Below are 21,886 nucleotides of genomic sequence, written 5' to 3' on the forward strand. Positions count from 1 at the left end.
CCCCGTACCATCTCAGCTGAGGTGCTGGGATCTCCCCTCTCAGTGAGCAAAGTTTCTTGTGTAACGTCACACCTTTTACCGCAGCGAGTTGAGCAGCCCTAACCAGTGCCCACCTGGTGCCAGGACCGGCCCCCGACCCTACGCATCTGCAATCACCTAGGACAAAACCTCTCCCCACTGTCTCCCAGGGGCAGCACAACTCCCACTGAAACTCTGGGAGAAAGTAGGATGGAGGGGTGGGTATATGATCTATACTAGAGACTCATATAGACCATCACTGGTATTCTACATCCTTTCCTGCAAAACCAGATTTATTTCATTGGGTTTTTTTGTCTGGTGGTGGTAGTGTTTTTTTTTTTTTTTTAACTTGAAAAGCAATTATGTTCAATGCAGAAGTATTACACAGATTACCACCACGTGGACTTTTGTAACAACTATGTTTATCTTGATCATAAACATACATATTCAGTGCAAAAATGTAGTGAGTTTAGGAAATTACAAAGAAATTAAAAATCAGTTATAATCCTGCTGGAGATAGCTATTGAATATCATATAAAAGCACAATTTTATTTATTAACTTACACAGGTGCTTTTTTACAAAAATAGGACCTTTTGGTTTTTCCTAGTATCTACTGATATTTAAATATCACTAATGGCATTTAAAGTTAAAGAAGCTGCTACATCTGGTTAGAGATGGTAAAAAGATTTGCAAGATACAGAGACTATATCGGGCTTCTAAAATGTATTCATAAAGGGCTTCTGTGTTCTAAGTAAACAAGGCCCATTTTAAAAACATGACTTAGGAAAAGGCCATACAGACACAGCCCGTGGGGTGGTCGGTCAGCCTCCGTATGCAACGGGCCCACCCGTGAGCGGGGCGTCACGAACACGTGTAGACAGGGCCTCCACACGCCATTGTCGCCTGAGATCAAGTGGGTTCCCATGGGGACCGTGTCATCAAGTCACACTGTGAGGACTAAGGCCCTTTTCAGGATAAGGGTGTTTTACAGCGTTTACAAAAGTTACAGTGGTTTTAAATGGGTTATGAATATAACTGTCCATCTTTTGAAACACGACCCACCCTCCAGAAATCTGCTCAGGCACAGTCCTCTCTGTAAACGCCCTTGACAACTACCGTCGTACTGGCCCCCCTCCCTGAAACGTCAGGACGGAACACTTGGTGACAGACAGTCTGGTGCCTCTCTCTCCGGTGCCCGGTGCTGGGAGTTACTGGCTCCTGCGCTCTGCTCAGAACGCCTGAGTGCTGTGGGCTGCAGGCTCGTCTCCCCAGTGGCCAAGTTCATGTAGACACCCGACCCCCGGCGGGATGGGGCTGCAGCATCTGGGAACTGACCAGGCTGCGAGAGTGCAGGCCCCCGAGTGGAGGTGGTGCCCTCACAAACGACGCGCTGGAGAGACTCCTGGTCCCCTTCAGCCATGTGAGGACACAGAAAAAAGGCCGCAAGGAGGTGGTCCTCACCAGACACTGAATCTGCTGACACCCTGAACTTGAGCTTGCAGCTTCCTGAGCTGCGAGAAATTCATTTCTGTGGTTTGGAAGCCGCCCCGTCTCCGCTAGTCTGTCACAGCAGCCCGAACAGACTAGGACGCCGAGAGAAAACGATCGCCTTCTGGTCACACACCCCGTATAGCTATGTCATCTGCGGACTGACTACCGTCCGGCACTCAGCGGACACAAAACCATTAACGAGTAAACGACGGCACTAACAGGGAAAGACCACAACAAAAAAAGAGGGAGCAGGCCACAGCTAAATCTTGGCAGGCGGGAGAGGCTGAGGCTCACCGCAGGATCCGCTGCAGCTTCTCCCCGGGCACGCTCCGCAGGCCCACCAGCATGTTGTGGAGGCGGCCCAGGCTGTGCGCGGCCGTGGAGCCCGGGGCCGCGCAGGGGCTGCCGTCCTTCGGGTGCCGCCCGCCGGCGAGGGGCGCGGAGAGTCTAAGAGCTTTGGCCTGCGCGGGGGAGGAAAGAACACTGTTTTAGGTCAGAAAGACTTTCAATCCCTTCACAATTGGGAATCGAAGGCGATCAGACTCTATGTGTATACTACTAACAAGTCTCAGTGTTTCAAATATCGCCCTTCTTGGAAGGGAAACACGACGCCACGAAGAGGCCCGCTCTCCCGTGAAGACGCGTGGAAGGGCAGTCTGTGTTGGAGCTAACTGAACGTCCGCCTCTTCCAGGTCGAGTCGTTACGGTAAGGAGCATTTCCCTCCACTCCCTCCCTTAACACTTCAGCATGAAGGCAAAAATAAGCATTGAAAAATTAAGAATATCTTTAAGAAACAGCTAGCATCTATTATTTTTGTACATACCTGAAGACCAACAACAACAACAAAAAGCCTAAAATGAACCTGGCCCAAATGAAACCCGTGATCTAACGACAGTCCATGTAGGTGATCAGACCGGCGCCACAGACAGGGCAGAACACACACACTGCTGGGCGCAGGGCCCGGCCGCACGCAGGGGGCCGTCCCGACCCCCCGTCACCCGCAGTCCCTAACCTCTGCCGCAGCGCCTGCCCTCCACGTGTGGGTTTACGTCAACATTCTGGGATATAAGCATGAAAAATACATGACTTCATGTCACATTTAGGCATGACTATATACGTTAATAAAATATCTTGTCTAATTTTTCCAGCAAACTCTTAAAGGTTAAGATAGCTTAAGAGTGTTTTTACTATTTAAGATAAAGCACATTTCCCAATGGATTAAATGTTTTTATTCTAGAGACAGCTGTAAAAACACCTAGCAAAGATTTCGTCTGGCAACGGCACCATTCAAGTCTGAAATACAGAAAAGCACAGAAGTTAGCCATACAAAAGTCAGTCAACACAGGCGTCCCTCGCCATACCGAGGTTCACTTACTGTAAGTTCACTTATTGTTTTAAAAAGCCCGCGGTACAGTTGAGGCCACAATTAAGTGAACCGCAATACAGCGAGGGACGACTGTACACCTCACTGGTGAGTGCAGAATTTTCTATGTGGTGAAAATTACGCAGGTTTGAGAGTGAAGGCAGTGTTTAAGAGCATATGAAGTGTTTATGAGAGCGTGGGAAAGGTTAATGAGAGGGTGGGAAAGGTTTACAGGCGTGTGGGAAGGGTCTGTAACGCCTTAAAATATATACAAATAATAAACATAACGCCGCCACTTCGAGGGTTTCCACCTATCGCGGGGGTCTCTGGAACGTGACTCCCGCGATAGGTGAGGGATCACCGTGTGCTTTTTCTGTCACTTAAACAGTAGAGTCAAGACCTCCACTTTGTTTCAAAGAAATTAATTCTACACATTTTCTCGGTCAGTAAGATGATCTGGGGAGAGTAACTACATTCAGGAGGTTGCCCCCTGCCTCAGACCACTCTTCTCGCCGCCAGCTTCCTCCCTGCCCTGGAGCCAAGGCCTTGCTGGGAGGGCGTTTCCAGAAGCAACAGCAGCCAGCAGCACTTCACCGCCCGGCCTACAGGTGGCAGTGCTTCCACCAAGGAAACGAGGTACAAGGACCACAGTCCTCAAGGTCCCACCATGTCCGATGGCCCCAGGACACACACACACACACACACACGGCCCTCCCCTCTGTAGAGAACTTCATTCCTGCACATCTAAAGTGCCTACTCAACTTCTCCACTAAGATGCCTAAAAGACATCCCAAACTTAAGATGCTCTTAACCCTAACTCTCGATTTCTTCCCCCAGACTTGCCCTTCCCCCTCAAGAACTGCTAACAGTAAGTGTTCATGGAACGCCTACCTGCCAAGCACTGAATACAGTTCTGGTCATAGTCCCCGTGAAGCTTACATTCTCATGCAGGGAGACAACTAAACAGTTACCTCCATCTCTCTCTCCCCCCACTGTCAGACAATTCTTTTCTTTCTGCCTGCCTGCCAGCCACCACACGGTGACAAATGCTCAGAGTAAGAGGGAGAGGAAGTCTGAGGGGTGCGGAGGGCGCTGGCCATCAGCCCACACAGCAGCCAGTTACGGCAGCCGCTCCGTGCCCACCCCTCCGGCACGCCCATCGTGTCCCCACCGGGCGCCGTGGCGCCCGCCGCACTCCTGGCTCCAGACACGGTTTGCAGTTCTTCACGGACTCGCCCCCTTGCTCCAGGTCTGTTCACTCACTCTGCCTCCACGAAGGCATCGTTCCCCGCCACCCTACCTAGCGCCGCCCGAGGCCCACGCATTCTCCCTTCTCTGCAGTACTTCGTGCTGTTTCTCTGTTTTTCCTCATAAATAGCATCCACCTGATACACCGTGTATTTATTTATCTTGTTGGTCATGCACCGTCCACCTCCCCGCACTACAATACAAAATAGGGCATTGTTGGCTGTTCTGCTCCTCAGCATCCCCAGGGTGCAGAACACAATCTGGCCGGCACACGGAGTACGTCAAGAATATTTGTTGAACGAATAACCAAACCAGTCTGGAGCCTGACCTCACAGGTGAGTTACCCCGCAGAATTACCCACACTGCCTCTGGCGGCCCTGGTCAGAAGCTGCATGTTTTCCGTGAGACCGAGCACCAGAAGGGACACTCTCAGCCTTCGCCACCCTGAGTGTCTGCATGAACCAGCGCCACGTGGTCCCAAACCTCGGTTTACCAGGATCTCCAGGCCCATGGAGTCTCAGCTTCTCCACTCTCTTACACAAAGGCATCTGCTCAGGCCAACCAACATCTTCTAAACGCCCACTTCTCCCAACGTGTAAAGGCTCTTTGTGAATTCCTGCCCCATGTTTCCAAACCAACAATCATCAGCATGAAATGTTCACTTAAATTTGCATGAAATTCTCTTTTCTCTCAGATCTAGCCAAAAACTTTGAAAGTTAATGTCGACAGTAATTAAATCAGCACACAAAAATTGAGAAGAACTTTCTCACTGAAGGGGGATTTTCTTTTTCACAACGGAAACGGGTAAGACCCGCGCACAACCGCCGCACACACACACGCCGGGACCTCGGCGGCGGCGCCCCCACAGGCCCGGCCCGGCCACCCCACCCCGGCCCGGCCCAGCCGCCCCAGCCCGGCCCGGCCCACCCCACCTTGTCGTAGTGCTGCTGCAGGATGCTCTTCACCTGCGCCCTCTCGGCGGCCTCGGCTCCACTCAGACACCTGCAGAGCGTCCCGATCTCCTCTTCGGCATCCTCCCCAAGAAATATCCTTTCATCTAAGTTCCCAACGGATAAGACGTACTCCTCATAGGCCTTGTTGATGGCTTTGCTACAGGACGCGGGAAGAAAAGGCAAAACATACACTCAGGACTGGCATTTCAGTTCATGGTGTAGCCCACTTGACCTTTTTTTTTTTAATTTTTTTATTTTTGGGGAAAAGGAGGGAGGAAGAGAGGGCTAGGAACACCAGTTTGAGAGAGAGACATCGGCTGGTCGTCTCACACAGGCCCGGACCAGAGACCAGAAACCAAACCCGCCGGCCAGGCATGCGCCCGGGCTGGGAATCGAAGCAGTGACCTTCCCCTCTGCGGGGTGACGCCCAGCCACCCGAGCTACACCAACCGGGGCGATCCGCTTAATCCTTTCATATTTTTATTTCCTACAAGTTCTATTAATTTAGTGCAAGTTCGACGTTAGCGGGATCACTGTTGAGCGTGAACTCCGAGGAGCAGCCGCACTGGGCGCCCCCCTCGCCCAGAAGCACACCCTGCAGACGGGGGCCTGGGCGGGGCACCGCGTCACGCCCCCTGGGGAGTCACGCCCCCTGGGGAGTCACGCCCCCTGGGGAGTCACGCCCCCTGGGGAGTCACGCCCCCTGGGGAGTCACGCCCCCTGGGGAGTCACGCCCCCTGGGGAGTCACGCCCCCTGGGGAGTCACGCCCCCTGGGGAGTCACGCCCCCTGGGGAAGCGCAGCTTCCGGCGGGAAGCGTGGTTCTCTGCGCCGCGCGCCAGGCGGCTTTGAAGGCCTCCCTTCTCCCACGTCATTTTCCACCTGCACAGCTCCACAAGCATTTCTTTATTGCAAAAATGATGATCCAAAAGCTTAACTACTAAAGCTTTCAAGAACAGCGGCACACCTTTTTTTTAATCCTCACCCGAGGACATGCTTATGGATTTTAGAGAGGGAAGGGAGGGAGACAGACAGAAGCTGCAGTGAGAAAGAGAAACACGGACAGGTTGCCTCTCGTCTGCCCCCTACCGGGGAACGAACCTGGAACCTGGGCATGCGCCCTGACTGAGAAGCACGCCTGTGACCTCTTGGGTTTGTGGAACGACGCTCCAATCCACTGAGCCGCACCAGGCAGGGCTCAATACAATTTTTAATGAATAATTTAAAAATGATCTTAGAGTAATAGTTGATAGAAATTTTTATTGCTCCTTGTATCTCCCACAAAGTACATTCTTAATGTCCAAGGTACAAACTACAAAAACACTAAACCCTGAGGTTTTCCTAAGCACACAATTAAATATTAAGATAGTTTTTTTTTTTCCACAAAAGTACTCACAAGTTCTCTCCAAAGTTCGTAGGCTCTAAAAACCCAGTAAGATTTTCTTCTTTTCCTTTAAGCAGCTATGGATGAAAGAAAAGATCCTTAAGTCATCGTATTCAAATCTTTCCCCCAGAAAATATGTTCACATTATTCTTCATCAATTACAAACCTTTTTTTCGCAAAGCTTCCTTATATAGGGTTTCCAGAAATGCTCCTTGATTCCTTTCGCTTCCAAAACTAGGCCGTCGTGTAAGGAACAGAGCTTCTCGATGACACACGGCGGGTCAGAGGAAGGTTTAAAGTCTTTGGCGTGGAAGTCTTCAGACAGGCCTGTGATGCACAGAGTCACAGAACAGAGGGATCAGGTAGCATTCACCAGACCAAACTGTAATGAACTAAAATATGAAAGTGCGGAGTCCAATCAGCATGACTTATCACATGCATAGATAATGTGTATATAGCAAATAGTGTAGAAGGGCCGAATTTCACTCCAAATATACCTCAAAAATAGCAACTAGAAGTAAAGGGTACTACTACTCAAAAGATTAAGCTTTTCAATCATGTATCTAGAGATGGTTAAAAAACTAAAAGGTAATTTCAGTATTGTGCTATAAGATCTAAAACCTACAAATATATAACTTTGCAAGTGAACCGCATGTTCAACTAAAAAACACCACTTAAAAAATTACTATCCAAAGTACACAACCTGTTTATGTACTTTCACTGAATTATATGTGTTCACCATATGAACTTACAGCTAATCTTGGCCTAGTCTCGGAGGGGGAAAAAACAAAAGAGGGAAAATGAAGGAAAGCAGCTATATGGAAATACAAAATGGAGTTAGAAAGGCTATGGGAGAAAAGACAGAATACAAAGAACAATAAATTTACTAAACCAGGAGCAATTTAAGTAACTACTCCACTAACTTCAAAAACCCACTTTGCGAGTCAGACAAGCTGAAACTGTACATGATGGAACCACCCCCAAACCGACCACTGCTCACAACCCTACCACGGCAGTATTCAGATGGCAGCACCATTATACACTAGTTATAGTACAAATACTTCTTACATAAATAAATGCTTCTATTTATGTAAGTGCTTTTTAGTTTGTTTTGTAAATAGCGATTTGGTCTCTTCCTGTTTATCACCCATAGAAACGGCATACCTTAAAGCCTGCTAAGTGCATTGCCAAACCAGTTATTCCCATGCAGCTTTTTTGTGTGTGCAGGGACTTCCGTAGCTACACACGGCACCGCGTGTTCCAAGGGGGACGTAAATTACGTTGTGCAAGCACACTGACTGGCGGAGGTGAGCACACGGTGCCCCTCCCTCACGGCACCATGACAGGAGAGGCGCGGACACTTTTCAAAATATCTGCTGGTAAAAAATGTCCCCTCGAAAAGCCTACTGAGGTCTGTGAGGCTCACCCTCCACCGCGTGTCGCGGGACAGGCGCCCCCCACGGTGGCCGGGCAACGCTCCCCGCCTCGCTGCTGCTGGCCCCGGGCTTCCCCAGGTTGCTCTAGATGGCCCCCAGGGAGCCCGAGGTGCTCGGGACGTGCTGGTTCGGCTGCGCGTGGCTGAGATCATGGATGCGGCCCGCCAGGTCCTTGGCCATGGCTCCACCCCCGCTGCCTAAATGCACATCTCCTCCAGAACCTGGGAAAATCTAACGAGGTCCTGGTTCCTGTCCAGCCTCCCCTGGCGTTCCCGGCCACATGTCAGGGCAAGGATACTGATGATGGGGTCGGTGCTGGCAGGCTGGCCCTCCTGGCACTCCTGACAGTGGCAGGTGACTGTCCCATGAGCAGCCTGGGCCTCAATGGTCTTCCCATCTGGGCAGGCCAGCACAGATGGCGTTGGCCCCAGGGAGGCCAGGAGACCAGGAGGTCCGGCTGCAAACCTCCACCATCGCTCTGGCAGGCCCACACAACGCCGCCTACACGCTGGAGGGCCTGAGCCACCATGCCACCAACGAGCCGGTGCTCATACCACCAGATCACAGTCTTGCCTAACTCGGTCTTTTTTAAAATTTTAAAAAATTTTTACTGATTGTAGAGAGAGAGGAAGGGGGGATGAAAGAGATGGGGGGAGGGAGAAAGAGACAGAAGACAGAAAAAGAGAGATAGGAAAGAGACAGAGAGAAACATCGATGTGCTGTTCCACTCACTTATGCATTCGCTGGCTGGTTTCTCTATGTGCCCTGACCGGGGCTCTAACCTGCGATCCTCACACAGCAGCAGGACGACACTCGAGCCAACTGAGCTACGCAGCCAGGGCTGCCGAACTGGGCCTTACAGCGCTTCTCAAAGATCTCCCGGAAGGCATCCCTGAAGCACCCACCCTGGGCTTTCGGGGTGTTGTTCTTGGTGTTCAGGGACAGCGGCCACCTCTGCATGGCTACTAGGAGTGGCTGTGTGGAAGACCCGAGGTGGCCTCGTCAGTGCTGCACATGCGTGTGCCCACACCTCCTCGGAGAATTTGTACCCCTCCTGCTCCTCAGCCCTGCTGCTGTCCTTCAGGGCAAGGGCCATCTTGAAGGGCCGGCCTGCTTGGCCACGAAGTCTCTGCCTTCTACTGGTTGCCGTGGGCGTGCCTGCCAGTGGTGAAGGGGTTGGTCCAGCCAGGGACGACGTGGGGCGTTTGTGCAGATGCTGGGCTCCCAGAAGACGGTTCCATCAAGGATGTTCTGGACGGTTCCACTGGGACACTTCAGCATCTTCTTCAGCTCGGACTCTTCCACATGGGCCTCACCGGGGTGATGGTGGCGCACTGGGCAGCGACACTGTGGCCAACACAGAGTCGATGTTACCTGGCCTTCGGTCAGGTCAATGTTTGGGAGCCCCAGGTCACACTACTTGAGATGAATGTCCACATGGGGCCGGAGGAATTTCTCTTTGATGAGCAGCCAGATACTTTGGGCCATCCCACTGCTGTCCATCTCCAGCACTGGCTTGGCCACTTTGATCTTGTCGTCGACACAGTGGCGCCATGACCGGTCCTGCAGGTGGGGGCTGCTGCCCATGCCGGCCCAGAGCCGTGGGCTCTGCCAAATGAGGCAGGATGTGCGGGTAGAGCCCACAACCCAAGCCGGCGAGCAAACACACCGGGCGGGCGGGACCCGCGCGCCGGCCCTCGCTCCAGCTGTCCGGCAGGGCCGCCCGGACCTGGACCCAGATCTCCACACAGCTTTCACCTAAGACCTGCAAGTCCATTTTCCTTATTGTAGAACCAAAACTACGCTCTGGTGGCAAAAAATCTAAAATGCAGATTCGTTCAGTAAGTCCATTTTGAGCCCTTTCAGTGTGCCAGGCACAAAGCTCGCCAGTGTAGAAAAACACTATCAGCTCTAATGCCACCTTTGCTCCTCTGGATTTCTGAACTCCTTCTTCTGGTTGAGTATGCATTTCAGAAACTTCCAGTGGTCATGTGAGACTTAAAACTTTGTGGTGTTTGCAACTGCTTTTTCCATCAGTATTGTGACAGAGACCTTGACCCCCAGTTATAAGTACTGCGGAAAGCAACAATGATGGAGCCTTCAAAGCACTGACGGTCTTTAACGCTAAGACCCCTGTACTACGCACAAAACTCCCAAGAGTAAATGCAACGTAGAAATTCGAATTGTCCAATAATCTTTGATTGACAAACTTACCTTTAAAGTTGGGGTTCAGAAGTTCTTTGCGGTTGGAGCACTGAACGGCATTTCCGTACACCAGGTCCAAGGCACAGAGCAGAAGGTGGTAGGAATTGACCAAATCATCGCTGATCATGGGGAAATTTCCTACAGGGTTACGAGGAGTCAGAGAGGTCAATGTGTGTCAACTCTGTAATGTTAAAAGTAATTTCTCCCTTTCATTAAAATGACATCATACAACACTGTTATCAAGCAGACTCAAGAGCTAACGAGTTTCGGCAAATTTACATTTTGAAATACTATTCTTATACTTTAATAAATTACTAAGAGTTTAATGAAAAGTAAAACTTTACAAAAAATGTCATTCGTTCACCCAGTACTCATTAAACAAACATTTATTAAATGACTAGTAGCTGATCAAAACTTTATTGTCATTGGTTTTTCCTTTGAAAATTTGGGAATAAAACTTCACAAATTATCTCAAACTGTGAGAAACTGTTTTATATAAAAATAGTTCTGTCAAGAAAATTAGTAGAAATACTTAAATGTAGATAGCTAAAAATTACTCATGTGTAACTTTTTCATGTATGTACTTTCAAAAGACCATAGCCTCCAAGTAGACTCCTGATAATACCATTTTAAATACTTTTCCACCTACGAATACAAGGCAATACAAACTAATGCAACAGGGTCACAATGGAGGGTGTTTAAGACCCAGAGCTGGCATCCCACAGGCTGTGGATGCTCCACAGTGAAGGACACAGAAACCGAAGCTTAGACCCACAAACACGCCGGGTCTGCAGTGCTGGTTCACGTCTAGCACGGAAAACAGTTTTCTCAGGCAGCTAACCAGTTTTATTGTTCTTCGACATTAAGAAGTATTTCTAGTTTTGTAACTTCAAGGATATCCTCCTTTTCATTCAACACTGCATGTGCAGACTTCATATTGATTTTACATTCTTATAACATCAGATGAGTCCAACTGAAATAGCGAACACACATGCAAAATAATTGTTCCGAACCTCAACATCTGCGCACTTGAATGCCCACCCAAGCGCACGCACACACACACACACTCACACTGCTTTGCTTCAGGCTTTTTTCTACCTTTCCACCAAAGACAGTTACCACTGCCTCAGCCTATTAGGATAATTCTATGCTGTATAGATTAAAAACATTCAATAAATCAACTTAAATACATTAACAAGAAAAAATATCTTTCTGTTGCCAGAAAGGCAAATGATGATTAACAGGTTAAATACTGCATTGACGTAACCACACTAACCTACGTGGTTCTACTCTAAGTATTTTTAATATTAAAATATTCTCAGTTCCTCAAATGTAAAACGGGAAGCGGTGGCACTTAATGGTTTCAAGCTGCAGAGCCCGTCACCCGGACAAGCCTGAACTTGTCACTGCCGCGTGCCTGCCGTAGAAGGCAAAAGCAAGCCCCCAGCACTGCAGCTCCCAGCAAAAAGCTGAAATGCCCCTGAAGATCAGAATCTAAGTTCAACTCCAGGACTGCCTCTACGTGACATACTTCACATTTCAAATCCTAACTTTAGAAATAAATCTCACTGTGAGATACTTCATCTTTCAATGGACAGAACAACCTGTTTAACCTCCAGGGTTGGCTTACTCCTCGGGTGATGAGAAGATGTGGGTTCTCATACGAAACGGGGAGTGGCACCTGCTGGTCTTTGGGCCTCAGAGCCCCTCACGAGGACAAGCCCCGGCGGGGTGCACGCGCCATACACAAGAAGCCCACCGAGGAGAACATCTCTGCCAAGCCCCTACCGTCAGGAACTGAACAAAACCGAATCGACTGCTCTCTCAGCAAAGACCCGAGAGAACTCTAGAAGATCCTAGTCCTGGACTGTGAGGGGACAAAAACTGCTCGGATCAAGCACATACAGACCAAGTTAATAGTGAGATAAAACTCCAACAGCTCACTGCAGAGACAAAAAAAAAACAAACATGCCACCCCAGTCGATCAACTGAGACCAAAATCAATGGGAGGACAATAAAATTCCTTTAAAATAGCTCATACAGTGTATTCACTCCCAGTGACACACACACCATAGAAGACACACATGAAACGAAAACCCTAGAAGTCGGATATACGTGCCCAGCCAAAGGACAGACAGTAACGTCACACACGCAGAACACCGCCCCGGCCAGCCAGAGGCGGGGGCGAGCCACCGCTGTGGGGACAGCTCACACGCCCCCAAGCCTTTCCTTCCTGCTGTGACCACCTCACCTTTGTCTCCACTAAAGAAACACGTCAGGGCGACGGGAAGCCAAATACCTAACTGCTTATTTTTCGTGGAAAACCTTTCATTTCAGGGAAGCATGCAGCTCAGGGGAAGCAGGATGACCTTTCGACTAGCTAGCCAGAAAGGCGCAGTTTTAAGCAGACAAACGAAGGAGCAAGGCCCATGGAATGACATATTCTTGCTGGAGGGCCTTCGCGCCCTGCATGAAACCGAGACCTCGGAGATCTGGGCTCCAACCCTCTCTCCGTTTGCAGCAGCTGGTTTCTGGGGCTCGGCTGCCTCATCTTCAGTGTAAATCACTTGGGCTACCTGACCTAATAATGGGAATCTCTTATTTATGAAACTCCTTGCAGTTCTATGGTTTTTTAAAAATTTTAACTTTGCATTTTATCGGGCTATCTTAATGGCAAAGGCGTCCTATACAGTCTCCAGGAAAAAAGCCATGTAAAGTATCAGTATGCAACTGTACTTTCTTTTCTTCTTTAGATTTCCAAGAATTCTACAGAGAAGCACAGACAGGGAGAAGGGGGACCCCAAAACGTGTTTCACTGAATGCAGACCTTGAGTAGGTTAAGTGAAATGAGAAAACAGGGAGAGAAAATAAAAGTGTATCTCAAGGCATTTGGTCAAGCACATTTATCTGAACAAGATGCAGAAAGTAACCTGAACTATTGAGCATGATCACTCCAACCCAACTAAGTAAGACTTGTCTCATGAAAACGTACAGCTCACGATCGTAATCACGGAAACACTGATGTGTTTCCAGTCCGTAATTCAGAAAACGCATGAGGGTGGGAAAGATACTGTGTAAGAACAAAATTGAAAACCTTCTCATTTAATAAGAGAAGTTTTGGATTTTGTAAAGAGGGTAAAAGACTTTTTAAATAAAAAGGCAATACTTAAAGAACCTGTGAATAAGATCACTGGGAAATTTTTCAGTAAGCAGCTTCTCCTGAGATGCAGTCTCGGTCGGCACAAGCAGCGCCCGAACACTTAAACACACTACCACCTAAAGCGACGCTGCTGTTCCCTTACCTTTTGCATATATGAAAAGCACCCAGCAAAAATGGAAAACTTCAGACACGGTACAGGGCTGTCGCCTTTGGGGGAGAAAAAAGCCAAGAGATAACAGGAGAATTAGAAAAAGACATGACCAGTGACTATACATTACATGAGAAACAAAACCCACAGTTAGGGGAAGGCGGAGCAGATTCACCTCAGTGGGAAAATGTGCAAGGGTTTCCACTGCAAGCACACATGGGCAAGCAGTTAGCTGGGAGCCCGAGACGAGCTCCTCTTAGAAAGAAAATTCTTAGAAAGACGGGAGGGGAAGGAGAAAGAGAGGGAAAGAAACATCAATGTGTGGCTGCCTCTCACACATGCCCCCCACCGGGGACCCGGCCCACAACCCAGGCCTGTGCCCTGACTGGGAATCGAACTGGCGACCCTTTGGTTAGCAGCTCATGCTGAATGCACTGAGCTATACAAGCCAAGGCAGAAAGAAAATTCTTAATAACTGTCTATTAATGAAAAACATCGAGTCAGTTAAGTCTGTAGACTTTGCAGACATGATCAGAAAGCACAAATTCATAGCAGTTTCAGCTTCCCATTGTCTCCCCCAGTCCAGCTTCTCAATTTTTCATTGGTTGTAAACATCAAAATATAGACAGAAACCACTTCATGGGGATTATTTAGTACTCAGTTTAGACATAAAATTCAAATGATAGAAATAGTCAGCCCTGGCTGGTGTGGCTCAATGGATTGAGCACCGGCCTGGGAACCAAAGGGTCGCCAGTTTGATTCCCAGTCAGGGCACATGCCTGGGTTGCAGGCCAGGTTCCCAGCAGGGGGCACACAAGAGGCAACCACACATTGATATTTTTCTCCCTCTTCTTCCCTCTCTCCAAAAATAAAAAAATAAAAGCTAAAAAAAAAAAAAGAAAGAACCAGTATGTATTAGAATACAGAGAAAATGATAGAAATACTCAGTAATAGAAAATCAAGTAGTCAAATTCCATACCCATTTATTTTGGTGAAAATATCTGTGTTCTGACTTTTGCATTTTTGGTTGCTTAAATGAAAAGTGGAAGTTTATGTGAACAGAAATCCCATACATTTTGCAATATGAAAGCCAAACCCTTCATGGCTGACATATAATGAAAAATAAGAAATTATTATTAAAAGAAAGCTATCAGAGAAATAAGTTATTTATGACCTCACATTCATTTTTTTAAGACTAGCAAAATAAACTGCAGGACAAGAACCAAGGAATCAGAACCGTGGCCCAGACGGACACGTGCGTGCCCCTAACGAGCAAGATAAAAGCATACCGCTGTTTTCTTCCTCGTGGCTGACGGGGCTGCTCCTCTTGAGGATATTTAAAAATCTCCTGGAAAATGGGTTCATATTTCTTAAAAACTACAGCAGAAACAGTGAAGTTTCTTTCCAATCTCTCGGTACGTTCTCTGAAATGTTGGGGTAGGTTTGCCATCTCTTCCCATTTCTTCATCTTGTTAAAAAATTCAATTAAGCTATTATTAAGAAGAAAAAAAATTCTAAATTTACACAAGTACACAAATGCAACTAAAAGTAAATAAAAATTAACTCATATTTCAGATAGTGCTATAAAATCAAAACTCATGCCTCTGAATGGCTTAATCTCCTACAGGTTGATTTCTCTGCTTTCTTAATCAATTTTTTTCTCAAATTACTTTTTAAATTATAAATTTAAAAAATAATTAACCAGAGTAACACAACCAACGTTCATGTATTCAAATGCCAGATTTAACAAACGCTGACAGAGTGAATAAATTTTGCCACACCTGCGCTGGGTTCTACAAAACAGCCCGAGTTTCCATTTGTACTCCTCCCTCCTCCACCTCATTCCCCACTCTTCTTCCCCAGAGATAAACACTGTTCTAAAGTGGGTCTGAATGTTTCCCATCAGTGCCTTTGTACTTACTAGCAGCAGCGCTACTATGTAGATATATTTGTATCCATAACAGTACCCAGAATCTTTTGCATGTGTGGTTACAATTTTATATAAATAGTATCCTACTTCAAGTAGCATTTTGCAACTTGTTTTGTCAGTAACTAATGTTGATACTTGTAGATCTCAGTTGTTCATTCTAATTGCAAAAAATATTCCTTCATACGAACCATTTTTCGCATTCATTCCCCAATTAATTGAAATTGAGTTTTCTAATTTTTTATTATAACTTAAAATGCTGTAACAAATACATTCCTGAATATGTAAGAGTTTCTTTACCAACTACCCCAAGAAGTAGGATTGCCGAGTCAGAGAAATGTGCATTTCCACCTTTACTAGGTAACTACCAAATTTCCACAGAAGTGGTTGTGCCAATTATACTCTCAGCAGTGCGTACTAGTAATACAGAGTTTCTATTTCCTTACAGAACGACCAACATGGGTATTATCAGACTTCAAATTTCCCCAATTTAATGAGAATGAAATGTTATCTTGTTTTTACTTTGAACTTCCTTAATTAGTAGTGAGACTGAACATCTTTGTCTATGTCTATTGGCTGAGTTTTGTCCTTTGTGAAAACATATTTACCAATTTTTTTCTAGTAGCCGCTTGTCAATTAACCATTTGTTACTAGTTCTTTATATAATCCTGGATACTAATCTTTTCTCAGTGATATGCATCGCAAATATCTTCTGCCAATCTGCTCTTTGTTTCTAATCCATGTAGTCCACTATGGCCAAAAAGTCAATAATCCAAACCCACAGGTAAAAATTTAAAGGTGAAACCGAATTTCTCAAAGGGGAAATAAACTGAAGCCCAAGACTGTATTACTTGCATTTAATGTTAGGTAAGTTTCATTAACCATAATTTATAATGATGACTTTGTCTTTTGACCTTTGTTTCTCAAGCTCCTTGTCACGTAACTGGATTCATCTGCCTCCACTTGCTTCTTTGTAACGATTACAACCTGGCACCTCATTTAAGGCCACTTCTCCAGCTTCCAGCCCCGTGTTCAACTCTGTGTGCACTGCCGCTTGTTCTCAGGCCTAAACATAACTCAGGATGAGGCTCCAAGTCGATAAATATACTACAGCTAAATGCTTATATTTCTTGTTAGCTATTTTAATAGTGACTTTTAAAACCATTAGGTTCATAAATGATGACAAATGGTATTTAGTCTCCAAAGTGCCAAACATCTTTTTTTCCATCAATCTTTAATAAGCTACAGAGAAAATTCACCCAAAAGGCACAAATAAATGTAATCAATTGAATAACACAACAGATAGAAAAAGCAATTTCTGCCTTTTCTCTGAAGCATTATTTGACCATTTTTATAACTGAGTATGATAGTGTTGCTCACCCCCAAGTACGATGGATACTACTTAGACATGGTAAAGGGAAACCATGCCCTGGGTCCGACACTCAGCACTCCATAGGTGCACATGCGCAGAAAACGATCAAGAGAATTCTCACAACCACTGTGATATGGTTTGCGAGCTTTTACATTAGTCACACTGTGTTTCACACACTAACATAGTTACCTCTGCTCTGAACAGCGCAGGAGTCGAGTTAAAGATACATAGTTTCCTTCAACTGTCCCTTTGCTTACAGTTGGCACGGATTTTCTGCAAGCCACATACAAGGCACACGCTAACCAATGAAGATCATTTCCCTATAAAAGAAAATTGACATGTAGTTAACGGGCTGTATATTTCAATATAAAAAGGTCTTATGTTGAAACTGGGAGTGATATTTGTATGTTTGTGGGGAATTGCATTCCCAGTGATGGCCCCATCACTCATGCTGTTATGATGGCATTCTTCACTGGAGGCAGGAATCTGAGTTCCATCACTTTGAACTAGGTTAACCAACAACACAGATGAAAGCAATATTTGCAATCAATACACACAATACAGACTCCACCCGGCTCCACCAGGGCTGAGGCCTTGGGAGACCCAGGAGCAGAACACCTGGGGCAAATTACTCAGGAGCCACGGACTCTCCGTTTTCTTATCTGAGGGTGGGAAGAATTACAAGTATGAGGCACAGAAAACACAAGAAATTTTTATCCAGAGATAAAATTCTGTAGCCAGTATTCTGTATCAAATGTCACATTCCCACACAGCATACGTGACTACAAGAGCCACAGGGTGGGGGGGGGGGGTTAGGTTTTGTTCACTGGTCTATTCCCAGCACCTACGACAGGGTCTAGCAAGGAACAGTGATCAAAAAATATGTGATACATGAATAAACACTCGCCCATTTATTGGGTAAACGGAGCTAAGAATCTGAGCCCAAAGTCGTAAGAAAATTAAGTAATCAAACACATTTTGTGAAATACTTTACTAACCATTTATTGTTTCTCCCTTGCCTGTAATACACCACTGGACTTCACAACTTAACCTCTATGGGCTGAGATACCTCGACTGCAGGGTGCGTTCTGTGTAATTTACGGGATTATCTGAGGGCGACCCGGGAGCGCATCGGGAGGCACTGAACGCCCAGCAGCAGCCCACCAGCAGAGGGTCTTCGCTCTGCGCCAGACCCCAGGCACCACTGGGGAACGGGCGGGAGCATGGCCTGTTCGGCCGGACCACCTAAGCATAGGAAAGAGCTTTGGGGGCTCCAGCGACGTCCTCCCGGGTGCTCCCTGTGCCAGACACCACATGTTATCACCTCACTTGACCTTCAGGACAGCTCCGGGACCTAGCATCTCAAGTTGACACATCACAACAACTTTGAGCTTTGCGGTGGTTAGGTAAACGGTCTAAAGTCACCGGAGTATACTAGCTTTCCTTTTTTTTTTTATGCATATAACAATGGGGAGAGAGCTGAATTAAAATCCGACGAATGGAAGAATAACTAAAAAAATACCCTTGGTCGCTCATGGGCAAACATACCCTCGGGTAAAATACCTTTGCTAGGCCTCCCCATCATGAGCCTACTTGCCCAGCTCTTCCCACAACCTGCACAACCACTTCAGAGAGTCACGTGGCTTCCTGTTTAAAGGCTCGCCGCGGCCAGCGGCACAGCTGATAAACAACCCCGACTTCCGCGTGGCTTCCCATTGGCCCGCTCGGGGGCGGGGCCTGCGAGAGCGCACCCTCACTGGCTGGAAGCGGCGTTCCTCGGCTCCGCAGGCCCTGCCCGGAGGCAGGGACACAACAGGCCTAAATCATCCCAGCGAGTCTCAAGTCCTGTGCAGCGCCTGCGGCTACCAAAAGGTGGTCAAGGTCGTCGACTGCCCCCCCACCCCACCCCCCCGCCTAGTGACAAAGGGGGTCGGGTGTTAATGCCCAGGGAGGCGGAAAACCCACCCCAGGCGCCCTGGAAAACACTCCCCTAGTACACACCGACACAAGCGCAGCCCGAAACCGAGCGCGTTTATTCCAACAGAGGCGACGCCTGCATACGGGCGGTCCGGCTCGGCAGGCAACGAACTGGACACGGAGACCACCAGAGCCCTAAAAGCGGGCTCCTGTCCCGAGCGAGCCCCTCCCCGTCTTCGTGCGGGGTCGACCACGGCACCTGTGCGTTCTGACAACCAGGTGGTCGTAAACGACTAACCACGGCCCCAGCACAACCTCAGCCTGGCAGGGTTGCCTCAGGGCAACAGGTGTTCCCCATTCGGACCCCCCAAGGGAACAGCGCGAGTGCGGGAGTCGCCTCCAGGGCCGCTAAGAGCTGTTCGAAAGCCGGGAGTCCAGGACTGGGGTGCGCAGAGCGGATTCCTTCCCACCCCGGGGCCCGTGGGAGAGTCCGTGCGCGGCGCCCGGTCCGGGGCCAGCAGGAGCCCCATTCCCACGGCGGGCGCGACCGCTCGGCCCGCAAAGACCCTCGCCTCCCGCCTCCCCAGTCCCCCCCCACTCCCCGCAGGCGCACCTCCAGCGTGTAGCTCTCGCTCATGCTCCGGTAGCTGTCCCAGGCCTCCGCCCGAGCTGTCTCGTCCATGTTGAGGCGGCAGCACAGCTCTTCGAACCGCTGCAGGGTCTGAGGGGTGGGCGACAGGGCCCGCGGCGCGGCGACCCCCGCCTCTCCCTCTTCTTCCTCCTCCTCCGAGCTGGCTACAGCCGGGGGGTGTGGTGGGGGTGGCGGCGACTCGTCGCCTGCGGATGCCATATCGCACTCCTGGACGAACGATCCTCAGGTGAACAGAACAGCCAAGCACCTAGCCATTCAAACTGCGAAGCGCCCGCCCGTCCGCCGCTTATAAGACAACTGCGCCGCGCTGACGGCGCGTGACCTCACGTAGGCACCCGTACTTCGGAGCACGGCCTGCCGGGAAATGTAGTCCGGTTCAGAGGCCCAAGAGGGTCCAATTTTTTTTTTGGGGGGGGGGCGGGGGAGTTGGTTCCTGCAGTCTTATCTGGGCTGAAATAAAAAGCGACTTCTGTATAAGTACCTCCCCAACGTGAGATCATTCCGCGGGGCTCTATTAAGAAAATATTGACGTGGGACTGTTTAATATCCAAGCTGTTAGCAGAGACTCATCATCACCTTGGTGTCTCATTTAAAGAATAAGAAGGGGCTGTCTACCGAAGTTCGTTTTTGGCCGTTCTCCTAATTTCTAGTTTTTTCCTGAGTTTAAATTGTATTTGAGCATTTAAATAAACATTGGGGTTTTTTTAAAGCAGTAATTCCCTCTCCCCACCCCCCACCCCAAGGCCAAGAGTGTGTTCACTGTGACTTATTTGCACTATCCTCAGTCACCCAATTAATTTTACTGCTTTATTTTTATTTTGCCTTCTCTTTCCCTATAGGTACACTTATACCAGTTTATTCCCAGTCCTCTTTGGTTAACAAATGGGTATAGTGAGCGGCATTTTCATGCTTAAGGAGCGGGAAGGCAATGTACACTTGAGGAAGAGACATTCTGGGACGAAAGCCAGTTTCGGGAAACTGGAGCAGGAGCCGGGGAGAGAGGTGAGGGCGCCTGAAGGCAGAGAGGAGGACGTGGGAAACGAAGCCTGGATCCTGCAGTGAAATTGTCAGTCGAGTTGGGTTTGAGTTTTCTGGGCTGACACGAGGTGATCCAGGGCAAGCACAGAGGTCGAGTTCAACTGCCTTATAAGTATTTGTGAGTGAGTGTATAAGAAAGTCCAGTGCTTCCCTTACATTGAGACTGAGGATAATACATTTTAGAATAATGGTAATACTTATGTTGGACACCATCAACACTTTACTAGATGAAAAACTTAATTTGTTTAGAGGTAAAACTCTCTTTACCAATTTTAGTAACACTTAATGTAATTGAAGTAAAATTTATGGTAATAAACCATGAAATGCTTTGCTTGTCAATACCAATATTTTCAAAGCCAATAGACTCTAAATGTCTTGGTAGTTTGATACTGTTTTCCGTTTTAAAAGTACATTTACAGAACTTTATTAGAATTTTTGTATCATTCCTATTTCTCCTTCTCGTATCCCACTACAAAATTTTGTCTTGTTCTGTGCTTTGAAAGTCTGTTCTTGATCTTTCATATTTCCTGTCATCAAAAATGTATGTACAAATTAATTTTTCAGTATCTTTCTGTTTATTCTTTTATGTCAGATTCATTGAGGAGTACTTTGCATGCAGTGAAACTTGCTTTGAAGTGTACAGTTCTGTGAATTTTGACAAATACAGTCATGTCCACCACAACCAAAATAAAGAACATTTCCATCCCCCAAAGTTCCCTAAGTGCCCCTTGGTAGTGAGCCCCTCCTCACACAGCCCCAGACAACCACTGGCCAGTTTTCTGCCCCCATGGTTTCCCTATGGGGGAACTTCCGAGTGTAATACCCATTACCTAACCTGTGACTGGGCTTCTCCAGGTTGTTGCATGTGTGGGTCGTCTGTCCCTTCTTGTTGCTAAGTCCTATCAATTACTGGAATGTCCTGATGTTTATTTATCCATTCCCCAGTGGAAAACAGCCAGGTGGTTTCTAGTTTTTGGTGATTATGACAAAAGCTACTAACAACATTCCTGTGTATATTTTTGCATGACAGAAGTTTCCATACGATCCAGCATTTCTTCTCATGGGAGTTTATCCGGAGGAAACAAAACCACCCCTGTGTTCATGGCACCATCATTTACAGTAGCAAAGAGATGTCAACCCAAGTCCATCGATGGATGGATGGATAAAGAAAAAATATATATACACACGATGGAATGTAATTTAGCCATAGAAATGGAAATCCTGCCATTTGTGACCTTGAATGCATTATATATATGTGAAATAATTCAAACAGAAAAACCATTATTGTACGATCTCACACATGGAATCTAAAAAAAAAACAATCTCATAGGTACAGAGAACAGACGGGGGAGATAGGGGGTGAGGAGTGAGTGAGTAGGGGCAAAACGGGTGAGGGGGTCCAGTGGTACAAACTGCCCAAATGATTAACTCCTGGGGATGTAACGTACAGCATGGTGACTATCAGTACCATGCTGTATTGGATTGTGTATTTGAAAGTTGCTGAGAGAATAGATCTTAAAAACCACAAGAAAGAGTATTGCAACCGTGTGGTAATGGATGTTGATTGAACTTA

The 21,886-nt window shown here is 47.5% G+C and overlaps 1 protein-coding gene across 6 annotated transcripts in view; it reads right to left on the bottom strand.

Moving 5' to 3' along the window:
• The window catches only part of RBL2 (RB transcriptional corepressor like 2), a 58,839-nt gene extending 39,294 nt beyond the window's left edge, over nucleotides 1-19,545 (bottom strand). For all 6 annotated transcript variants that reach the window (XR_006783359.1, XM_045818427.1, XM_045818423.1 and 3 more), the window contains exons 1-9: nucleotides 19,237-19,545; nucleotides 16,896-17,026; nucleotides 14,697-14,897; nucleotides 13,402-13,466; nucleotides 10,109-10,237; nucleotides 6,625-6,785; nucleotides 6,471-6,535; nucleotides 5,055-5,232; nucleotides 1,805-1,971 (exon numbers count right to left, since the gene is read on the bottom strand). Coding sequence is in view for 5 of the 6 variants with exons in the window: in XM_045818427.1 (XP_045674383.1) it covers nucleotides 1,805-1,971; nucleotides 5,055-5,232; nucleotides 6,471-6,535; nucleotides 6,625-6,785; nucleotides 10,109-10,237; nucleotides 13,402-13,466; nucleotides 14,697-14,897; nucleotides 16,896-17,026; nucleotides 19,237-19,473 (1,334 nt within the window). In the remaining variant the exon portion in view is untranslated. The remainder of the gene's footprint in view (nucleotides 1-1,804; nucleotides 1,972-5,054; nucleotides 5,233-6,470; nucleotides 6,536-6,624; nucleotides 6,786-10,108; nucleotides 10,238-13,401; nucleotides 13,467-14,696; nucleotides 14,898-16,895; nucleotides 17,027-19,236) is intronic.
• Nucleotides 19,546-21,886: the final 2,341 nt, after the last annotated feature.

This window comes from Phyllostomus hastatus, unplaced genomic scaffold (assembly GCF_019186645.2).
Source record: "Phyllostomus hastatus isolate PE091 unplaced genomic scaffold, TTU_PhHast_1.1 phas_scaffold_345, whole genome shotgun sequence".
Taxonomy (NCBI): domain Eukaryota; kingdom Metazoa; phylum Chordata; class Mammalia; order Chiroptera; family Phyllostomidae; genus Phyllostomus; species Phyllostomus hastatus.